Raw genomic sequence first — 11,084 nt, forward strand, 5'->3', positions numbered from 1 at the left:
AATGAGAGAATGACTTTAGCTATCATGCAGGAAAGACTGGAACGAGAGTATAATTTGTCCTTAATAACTACTGCCCCAAGTGTTGTATATCGAGTGAATCGCTCAGATGGTGAAATGGTAACTGCACTTTGAACTTCAGTAGGATTTTTTTGCTGTGTTCACTTGTAGAATTGCATAAATTTCAAAAATTCTAGTCTCCTGCTGTTTCTAAGGTCAGATTACAGTGATAATGCAATTACTATTGCCGATATTTCTTTCCTGCTATTCTTTCCTTGAAGGGGCCAAGGGATGGGCTGGAGAATTCTGTCTTATTGTAGGTTTTTGTTTTATTTTTTTATTTTTTTATTTTTCATTTTTTAATTATTAGGGTTCATAAAGGGTGAAATCGGAGTTAGATTTTAAAAATGTCAACGCCTCCTTTTCTAGTTAATTCATTTTGCTGTAATTTATTCAGATTGAATGCTCCAATCCTTCTCTACTTCCAGAACCTGGAAAACGGAAATCAATTGACGAGCCATATGTTAAGGTTCTCTTCTTTACTTGAACAATTTGTTGTCTATATGTTATGTGCTACAATTTTTTCTTTTTTGCAAAGATCAAGTTCTATTCCAAAATGATTTATGTAGATTGAAATACTTACACCAAAAGACTATATTGGTCCATTGATGGAGCTGGCTCAAGATAGAAGGGCAGAGTTTAAAGAAATGAAGTTTATTACTGAGATAAGAGCATCATTAAGCTATGAAATGCCATTGGCGGAGGTAGATTTCTTAAATTAAATCAGTGGATTTCTTATTTGCTCTTCCTTTCTCATTTTTGAGATGATCAATTATATAATAATAATAATAATAATAATAATAATAATAATAATAATAATAATAATAATAATAATAATAATAATAATAATAATAATAATAATAATAATAATAATAATAATAATAATAATAATAATAATAATAATAATAATAATAATAATAATAATAATAATAATAATAATAATAATAATAATAATAATAATAATAATAATAATAATAATAATAATAATAATAATAATAATAATAATAATAATAATAATAATAATAATAATAATAATAATAATAATAATAATAATAATAATAATAATAATAATAATAATAATAATAATAATAATAATAATAATAATAATAATAATAATAATAATAATAATAATAATAATAATAATAATAATAATAATAATAATAATAATAATAATAATAATAATAATAATAATAATAATAATAATAATAATAATAATAATAATAATAATAATAATAATAATAATAATAATAATAATAATAATAATAATAATAATAATAATAATAATAATAATAATAATAATAATAATAATAATAATAATAATAATAATAATAATAATAATAATAATAATAATAATAATAATAATAATAATAATAATAATAATAATAATAATAATAATAATAATAATAATAATAATAATAATAATAATAATAATAATAATAATAATAATAATAATAATAATAATAATAATAATAATAATAATAATAATAATAATAATAATAATAATAATAATAATAATAATAATAATAATAATAATAATAATAATAATAATAATAATAATAATAATAATAATAATAATAATAATAATAATAATAATAATAATAATAATAATAATAATAATAATAATAATAATAATAATAATAATAATAATAATAATAATAATAATAATAATAATAATAATAATAATAATAATAATAATAATAATAATAATAATAATAATAATAATAATAATAATAATAATAATAATAATAATAATAATAATAATAATAATAATAATAATAATAATAATAATAATAATAATAATAATAATAATAATAATAATAATAATAATAATAATAATAATAATAATAATAATAATAATAATAATAATAATAATAATAATAATAATAATAATAATAATAATAATAATAATAATAATAATAATAATAATAATAATAATAATAATAATAATAATAATAATAATAATAATAATAATAATAATAATAATAATAATAATAATAATAATAATAATAATAATAATAATAATAATAATAATAATAATAATAATAATAATAATAATAATAATAATAATAATAATAATAATAATAATAATAATAATAATAATAATAATAATAATAATAATAATAATAATAATAATAATAATAATAATAATAATAATAATAATAATAATAATAATAATAATAATAATAATAATAATAATAATAATAATAATAATAATAATAATAATAATAATAATAATAATAATAATAATAATAATAATAATAATAATAATAATAATAATAATAATAATAATAATAATAATAATAATAATAATAATAATAATAATAATAATAATAATAATAATAATAATAATAATAATAATAATAATAATAATAATAATAATAATAATAATAATAATAATAATAATAATAATAATAATAATAATAATAATAATAATAATAATAATAATAATAATAATAATAATAATAATAATAATAATAATAATAATAATAATAATAATAATAATAATAATAATAATAATAATAATAATAATAATAATAATAATAATAATAATAATAATAATAATAATAATAATAATAATAATAATAATAATAATAATAATAATAATAATAATAATAATAATAATAATAATAATAATAATAATAATAATAATAATAATAATAATAATAATAATAATAATAATAATAATAATAATAATAATAATAATAATAATAATAATAATAATAATAATAATAATAATAATAATAATAATAATAATAATAATAATAATAATAATAATAATAATAATAATAATAATAATAATAATAATAATAATAATAATAATAATAATAATAATAATAATAATAATAATAATAATAATAATAATAATAATAATAATAATAATAATAATAATAATAATAATAATAATAATAATAATAATAATAATAATAATAATAATAATAATAATAATAATAATAATAATAATAATAATAATAATAATAATAATAATAATAATAATAATAATAATAATAATAATAATAATAATAATAATAATAATAATAATAATAATAATAATAATAATAATAATAATAATAATAATAATAATAATATCATTGTCACAGATGGTGGGTGACTTTTTTGACCAGCTCAAGTCCAGGAGTAAGGGTTATGCCAGCATGGAGTACACTTTTGTGGGGTACTGACTACTGTTTCTAGTTAAACTTGGATTTTTTTCCCTTTTACTTAGTCATGTGCTTTCCCTAATACCCTAAACATCTCTAGTTTTGTCTTTTCACCCTATGGTCATCATCACAGATAGGATTGTTAATACTTTGTGTTCAATTGAACTGCCAGATATCGGGAAAGCGACTTGGTTAAACTTGATATTCAAATAAATGGTGATCGTGTGGATCCATTGGCTACTATTGTTCACAAGGATAAGGTAATCGGGTCCATTCAAGATTTATTATATGTTGCTTTTGTAGCACTTTCCTCTTGTAGGCTTAAGGCATTAGAATTGGGAAATGCAAACTTTATCAGCTGCCAAATTTGTTGATTATCCTTAGTGTTGTTCCTAGCAAGGCATGATGTCCATGCAAAGGACTGTTATACTTCATAACCTTGGCTTTTAAAATGTAGGACACTTGCGGAAATAAAGCGGCATGGAGAGACTTTGGCACATGTGAATAGAAGATTTAGTGTTAAAATGATTAGATGATAAAAGCAAACTTTTCCACTGTCCCAATAAATTAGTCAATTAACCTAGTTCCAAGTAGTGAGGATAACTGTAGAATTGAAATTATAAAGAAGGTTCATTATGCTCTCTCCAGCATTGAAAGTTAAAGAAAGTTCATTATTGCTCCCTCCTGCATTTTTAGATAATAAAGACAAAAAAGAAATAGGAAAACTTGTTGAGTTTTTGGTTGATTAGTATCCACCACCAGCCTTCATCAACTTTTGTGTTTCTTTCTTGAACCACCTGATGCTAGTTTTTGTAATACATACTTTGCCAGTAGAATTAACTGCTTGAACTGATGTTGGTTAGTACATCTCCTCAGTGCAAGGGGACAAACATATTATGAACTTACAAAGTTGATCATGGGAACTGACAAGATGTGTAGATGCAACATGCGGCTGAGTAAAAAACTAAAATACAATGTCAGTCATTGTAAAAACATCTTAGTAGACATAAAAAGAGATGGATGCAGGAGCATAATGGAGAAAGAGGAGATCTAAAGGAGAAAGTATCAAATTGATGAATCTTGATGAACTCAGCAACTGGTTTTTTTAGTTTAACCAACTTACGGCACAAGATTAGAGCTGTTTCTCCCTTTTGAGTTTGACCACCTTACAATGAAAGATTAAGTAGAAATGTAGAATAATTAAATGCAAGAGATAATTTAAAATTTCTGTCTGTAAATATGAATGGTTTGTGGTCTGTTGAATTATATCACTGATTTGTATTCTGATTCCTCAATAGGCATACAGTGTGGGGCGGGCCTTGACTCAAAAGTTGAAGGAGCTTATACCACGCCAGATGTTTAAAGTACCTATTCAAGTAAGTTCTGCATCTTCCCATTGGAGAAAGTATCTGTTCATGATGTTCTATAAGAGTCCAATCTCAAGCCAAGAAATTTATAGGACAAGTAGAAATAAACAAAACAAACTGAGATTGGGTTCTTTTATACATCTCTTAGATAAGTCTGGCAGTGCTTTTCACATTGTGCATGGAAACTTTTTTACGTCAAATTTTATTTTTCTTCAATCTGGTTTTCTTGTGCTAAGTGCTATATGGAGACATGATTCTACGCTGACACTGCTTTCAGTTTTATGGAATTATTTAATTATCAGGGTTTTATGCATTGACTACCGAGGCTTTCTTACTCAAACTTGTCTAATAGGGCTGTATAATTGAATTGTTTGTTGACTAGATTGGACCCAAAATATGACCATACATCCTGAAATATATGCTATGTTCGACCCTTGAAGGGATGGTACGACTCTCTAAAGCTGCTCTTTTTGTGTGCCTAATGATCAGGCTGATCAGCTTCCGTAATAGGCTCCTTAATTCAATCATTTCCTGATATAGGATTTAAAGAAAAGAGAATGTTTGACCTTTTAATTTGAAAGCCATGTTTGCTAAACAAGCAGTCAAAACATAAAAACTTGTGGTATGGCACAGATTCATTAGCTTACTCATCATCATTGATAGATGATATAGGCTGGCCATCAGTCTTAACTGACATCAGTTAGATGTGAGGCTTGTCTTTGATCCATTCATCTCCCTTCTCCCGAATTATTAACCTTTCTGGTAAAAATAATGAACCCTCAACTATAAGCTGAAAATTCATGAAAGAAGGAAATTGTCATGATTTAATATGTCCTTACTTTTCCATAGTGACTCTATGCAATTGGTCATCGTGTTTTGTTTATGTGGGGAGGCTTACTAATCCATAGTTATTTGACCTTTTTGTCATAATTCTTTTTACTTTTAAACAGAAAAAATGCATTTCAGACTCTCTTATTGTATGTCATTAAACTTACTGGAAACACTATTTTAAAGTATTTATAGATCAAAATCTAACTTTTATCCTTATTCAGAAAACTAGGCATGAAGGATGATCCCTTGATTCAACAAGTGAAATGACCTAGCTTACTTGCTTAGTTCAATTCAAAGAAAAGGAGAAAAGAGTATAAAAAAGCATCATATTTGTTTAAGTAATGGCATCATATCTTTGCTATTAGAAGAGAATCTGCAATAGGACATCCAAACCCTTGCCTCTCACCCTCCTACCTCTTCTCATCATCTCATTGAAATTGGTGTGGACTTTCCGCATTCTCTTAGAACTGTTAAGGTCTCTCTTGTTGAAATAAATATCATCTAGTTTTCTTCTTCAATTGTAAATGATTCTTTGCCTCCTTAAATTAATGCTGGTTGGTATGATTTACAACAATATTGTGAATTTGTGATAATGGCTTGGGGTTTCTGAAGAGATCCTTTGTTACAAAGAATGCAGGTGTTTTTATTTATTTACGAGTTTTAGGCTGGGTTAGGTTTGTTCATCTGGTGCATGCTAAACTGAAGACTCCATTATTGGATTCTGTATAATAGACTGTTATTTTACTAATCATCTAGCTGACAAACAGAATACGTAGCCCTTCAGCTGCATAATTGGGAAGCCAAAATCATGTATCGTCTGTTATCATTTTTAAGATGTCTGTGAGGTTATGAGAACTTTGTTTACCTGTTTATATTGCTGCAATGCAGAATATCTGTTCCAACAAAACAGTTCCCTTATATAATTTGGTTCTCTTGTTATGTTGCTAATTATTAACTAAGATGATTTTTCTTTTGTCATAAACATACCCTGTTGTCTGATATGAATAAGAACTGACTATTTGTTCTACATCTGACAGGCATGCATAGGCTCTAAAGTTATAGCAAGTGAAGCTATTTCTGCTATTAGAAAGGATGTATTGGCCAAATGCTATGGTGAGGCAAACTTTGTAGTTCTGTTTTAAAATTGTAGTTACTATTTATTCTGTATTCCAAAGGAAAATAATGATTAAAAAAAAAAAGGGTCTTATTTTTCGGTAAAAACTAAGAGGACATTTTGAGCCTCAAGCAGGATCAAACTCCAAGCAATTTGTTGACCACTTGTTCATTGTGTTTGTTCAAGTATAGTAAACTGTTTTCTTTCGGCTGATTTATGATTAATCATTTTTGCTATTACACAGGTGGTGACATATCAAGGAAGAAGAAATTGCTGAAAAAACAGGTACTTCATTTGATTCCCTCTCCACCCTCCCCCCCCCCCCCCCCCCCCCCCCCCACACACACACACACACACACACAGTCTTTTTAATACAAAGGCTATAATTAGCTCAATATATGTAAATATGAATGGAGGGAGTAATATTATAATTTGTCAAATAATTATAGTTTTACTCCCTCCAATTATATTTTGAGGCTCAAGCAGGATCAAAAGACACTTTCTTCTTTACTTACAAATATGTTTTATTTGGTCAGGCTGAAGGAAAAAAGAGAATGAAGTCTATTGGCAAAGTGGATGTACCACAAGAAGCATTTATGGCTGTGTTGAAGCTTGAAAAGGAGGTAGTATGATCAGGTTTGTATACGTTGTATAGAATTTTAGTTACGAAAACCATTTTTTCATGTAGAATATATACTGATCAGCAGTGTTATATCCTCCAAAAGATGTAAAAGCTATTAGGTTTGCTGTTGACCTTCAGATAATTATATCATATTCCTTGTAATCATATCAGTTTGAAAAAATTTGTACGTTTTTGATGTTGGTATAATGGATTAATGGCAACAATAATATCAGCCTAGCTGTGTTGCTTTTTGTGCATTATCCCGTCTATTGCTTTTCTATGTACCTCAGTTTCCAGTATAAAGTGTAGTTTGGTAACGCTAAGTAGCTGTGTTACTTGTACTGCAATAAATCTAAGGGTGAACCCAACAAAGAGAAGAAACTTTGGGTCACAATATACTTTGTTATTGTTCACTATTATTGAGTGCATGCCATAGAGATTCTGAATCTTCACCACATCTGGTGTGTACATCCTTCATTTTATCCACCGACTCGCATATCCCGCTGCATTTCCAATCAAATGATGCTACGCAAACATCACCTCCCTTCAATTTCCACTGGCATTCTTCGGTCCCGCAGCACATACTGTGATCATCTATGTGCTCAACCTCAAGGCCTATGAACCAGGCCCCGAGTGACACATCCTCATTGACATACATGTGCAGTATCTCCCTGGAATATCAGGATATCAAGGTAAATTGTCATATTTTAACTAGAGAAATACCAAGTGTAAATGTTATCACATCTTTGTGCACTTTAAATTAATTATGGAATTAGCTTTCTGTGATATTCTTACTGATTGATAGAAATGTACTCAGCCAGGTCTTTGGAGATTGCATAAAGCTGCCCTGTTGCATGTCTGAAGTACTTGTTTCCTATCTCACCGAATTTCCAGTGCTCGGGTTCATGGTATTTAACTCCCCTGTGAACATGACAAAGTTAGAAACATAATTTTGCTAGGTAGATGAGCAATACTTTCAGCTACAACCACGTTTAAGCTTGTTATTTTGAACTTTCATTATGGTGCAGTGTGCAGGTGATATCAATTTTGGCGAGTATTACAACTTTTTATATTCTAACCACCATTTTTGCACAATCTCTTATCCTTTTATTTGTTTGTTTTTGTTTATGTTTCATTGCTTTTGACTTAATGGCATGCTAAATTAATAGGAATACAAGTTAAATCAGATGAATTACTTCTGGTAGAGAACCGGACCAGACTTCATGCACCCTACGTATACTCTGGGTTTCATATGGTGGCGAAACAGAGTTGCAGAAAGGGTTCCTGAAAATTAGTTAACCTAATTAGAGATTTTGTTCAAATCACAGAACTAAAATAATGTGAATGAATTCAAGATAAAATTTCTGAGATACAGTAGCAGAATTCATCTGAAACTGAATGTACACTTACCCAGGTTTACATGAATATCATCATCAACCTTGACATAAAACTCGGCATCCCACTTTGCGAAAGCAGCACTAAAGAATGCTTTCGTCTTTGCAGATAGCTCCAGATAACCTTCAACATGATCCTGTGAGTTTCAATCAGTCAATTTAGTCAGTTCTGTACCATTTCTTTTTTCTTTCTTTTTCCAATTTAAACAGCCTCTTGGGAAAAAAAAAAAAAAAAGGACTCGGTGATTATAATCAACACATACAAGTCTAAGGAAGTCTTTGTGCTGAGCCTCTTCTTCGTCAATAGCTTGATCTAGAACTCCATTACCTGAACCTCTGTGTGTCAAACAAAGAATAGAATTCATTTTATTTCATATCAGGATTTGCATCATTGTAAAACTCCCTAAAGTTTATAGAGTAAAGACATACGTGTGGCCGATCATAAACCGGATGATAATCCCTTTCTCTTTCTCTACTTTCAACAAGTCCTCTCCTGAAAAAGAAAAGCATAGTTCGATATGTTAGTTCGAGCTAAGATGCCCGTAAGGCAGTATGGGTGCTTGAATATTATCATCTTGGAGACGAACTAGCAACACATTGAGCAACATATTAAACTATTTGATGTACAAACTCAAGTATAAGAATAAGATAACTGAATGGTATAAGTACCAGTAGGCATCCAAGTCTCTCTAACAGAATCGCGCCTTTTCCTGCTGCTGAAGGCTGTGTTGATGCCTATTACCATAAACACTTTCTGTCTTCTACCTTCTGTTGTGAAGTTATCTCTTGATGAGAGAGCGTTGATGGATTTGGTCATGGAGTTTGATCTTTTATCATCCTTTATATTTTGTTTCCCTCCCTTTATCTTTGTTTTAATTGCATCCATTTTCTTGTCCAATGATCTGCATTATATTCACAAGAGTTTGAACACTTTGGTTATAATTCAGAGTTGGTATGAGTTACAAAACAACCCGTTCGGTTAAAGCGGGTTTAGACAACAATTTTTAGAATTAAATACAATCAATAGGTGAGTGGGTTAAGTTTGACTTTTTAATTATAAATAATTAAGAGTATTAACTATTAAGTTTTTTGAGGGAAATATTAACTATTAAGTTATCAATGTATCATGAAACTTTTAAAATTAAATAAATTAATTCTTTATTCATAATACAGAGTAAAGGTTTATTTTTGTAACTTAAACGTGTCTATGAACATGTTAGAAAGTTCCAATAAATCAAACATTACTCACATGATAGCTTTCTGATTATTGCGTACGTGTACCATTATGCCTTTCTCCTCTTGAAGTTTCTGCAAAATACATCGAATTACTTAAGTCCTGTCCTTAAAAAAAATAAAAAATTAAGCCCTTCTGTAGTTGATTCTCTCTTTTTATTTCTTTGTTGCGAATAATATATATATAGTTAAATGGAATATAATGGTTGCAAAATCTATTACCTCATTTTCTGATGCGCAATTTTTATAGCTTAATTGAAGATGCTTTTGTCTTGATACGAGGTTAGAACTGTAATTCAGAAAATGTAAATAGAATTGCTTTTACGCATTTTTTGTATCCTCATAATTAAGTCATAAACCCAACAAAATGACGTGGAATAATGTAAATTGTATTCACAGTGTAAGCTATGCTCTCTTCAACAAACATTAATTATTTTATTTACCTTTTGCAAGTTATACACATAATTATTGTATGTGTTATATCTACATTATAGGTTTTGAAAATTTTATGGAAGTCATCCCTAAAAGTCTATAGCTTTGGTATGAAAAGCTACAAAGAGAAGTAATGTAGGCAATACTCGATCTGATATTTTAGATGCATTATCCCTACACTATACCAATTAGCATAATTGATTTTAATTTCTATTCACAAGTGATTTATAACCTCAAAATTAAAATAAATAAATTTAAATAACGAACAAAAAATTGTTATAAATATGGAGATATTTGAGATGGACAACCACATTAAAAAGAAAACAACTTCAATTTTTTTTGTTTTTCTTAGATTGTTCAAAGAAAAAAATGTTTTTCCATCAATATTTCTCGATAAAGTTGGCAAAATGGACATAATTAGAAATAAACAAAGTTTCAAAAAAAAAAAAAAACAATATAAGTAGAGACAGAAATAAACCTGTTAGAGAAAAACAATCCGAGAGAAAAGCTGAAAATGCAAAGAACAAAAATTAAAGTGAAAGAAGATTTTCCACTATTATTACTCTTGCTGATAGCCTTCATTTTCTTAGTTTTTCTGGAAATTTTGTGTGGAGAAAATGAATCTTCTAAATAAACATACAAATTGGTATGAATGAACTTCCCAACCTATTTATAACGACACAAAATTACTATGATCATGATATTCTTAATGGAATTAGTAGTAGTAACAATTCTTCTATATTATGACTATGAACTTTCAACTTAGACCACCTTAAATGCCGTTAATTATGGTCCCCAATTTTCCTCTTTTTATTTTTACACATGGCACTATTTCATTGGAGATTATGTAGAGTTTTTTTATGTTACTTTGGTAGA

At 26.7% G+C, this 11,084-nt stretch overlaps 2 protein-coding genes across 3 annotated transcripts in view; one reads left to right on the top strand and one right to left on the bottom strand.

The window, feature by feature from the left end:
• Nucleotides 1–7,409, top strand: part of LOC145574642 (translation factor GUF1 homolog, chloroplastic-like) — a 24,918-nt gene extending 17,509 nt beyond the window's left edge. Inside the window, exons 14-22 of one of the 2 annotated variants that reach the window (XM_081632481.1) lie at nt 31–117; nt 455–526; nt 627–761; nt 3,180–3,229; nt 3,388–3,475; nt 4,514–4,591; nt 6,451–6,526; nt 6,772–6,812; nt 7,064–7,409. In XM_081632481.1, the coding sequence (XP_081488607.1) occupies nt 31–117; nt 455–526; nt 627–761; nt 3,180–3,229; nt 3,388–3,475; nt 4,514–4,591; nt 6,451–6,526; nt 6,772–6,812; nt 7,064–7,159 (723 nt within the window). In that variant the 3' untranslated portion in view covers nt 7,160–7,409. Of the gene's footprint in view, nt 1–30; nt 118–454; nt 527–626; nt 762–3,155; nt 3,230–3,387; nt 3,476–4,513; nt 4,592–6,450; nt 6,527–6,771; nt 6,813–7,063 lie in introns of both variants that reach the window. The other variant, XM_081632479.1, reaches the window with a different exon arrangement.
• LOC145574643 (putative beta-1,3-galactosyltransferase 4) lies at nt 7,338–10,864 on the bottom strand. The gene is made up of 10 exons (XM_081632482.1): nt 10,687–10,864; nt 9,999–10,065; nt 9,793–9,851; nt 9,213–9,445; nt 8,973–9,036; nt 8,807–8,879; nt 8,560–8,680; nt 8,346–8,433; nt 7,945–8,070; nt 7,338–7,820 (listed from the first exon to the last, which is right to left on the bottom strand). The coding sequence occupies exons 1-10, from the start codon at nt 10,788–10,790 to the stop codon at nt 7,553–7,555; spliced, it is 1,203 nt and encodes a 400-aa protein (XP_081488608.1). The 5' UTR covers nt 10,791–10,864; the 3' UTR covers nt 7,338–7,552.
• Nucleotides 10,865–11,084: the final 220 nt, after the last annotated feature.

Source organism: Chenopodium album, chromosome 13, assembly GCF_948465745.1.
Source record: "Chenopodium album chromosome 13, dcCheAlbu1.1, whole genome shotgun sequence".
In the NCBI taxonomy this organism is placed as follows: Eukaryota; Viridiplantae; Streptophyta; class Magnoliopsida; order Caryophyllales; family Amaranthaceae; genus Chenopodium; species Chenopodium album.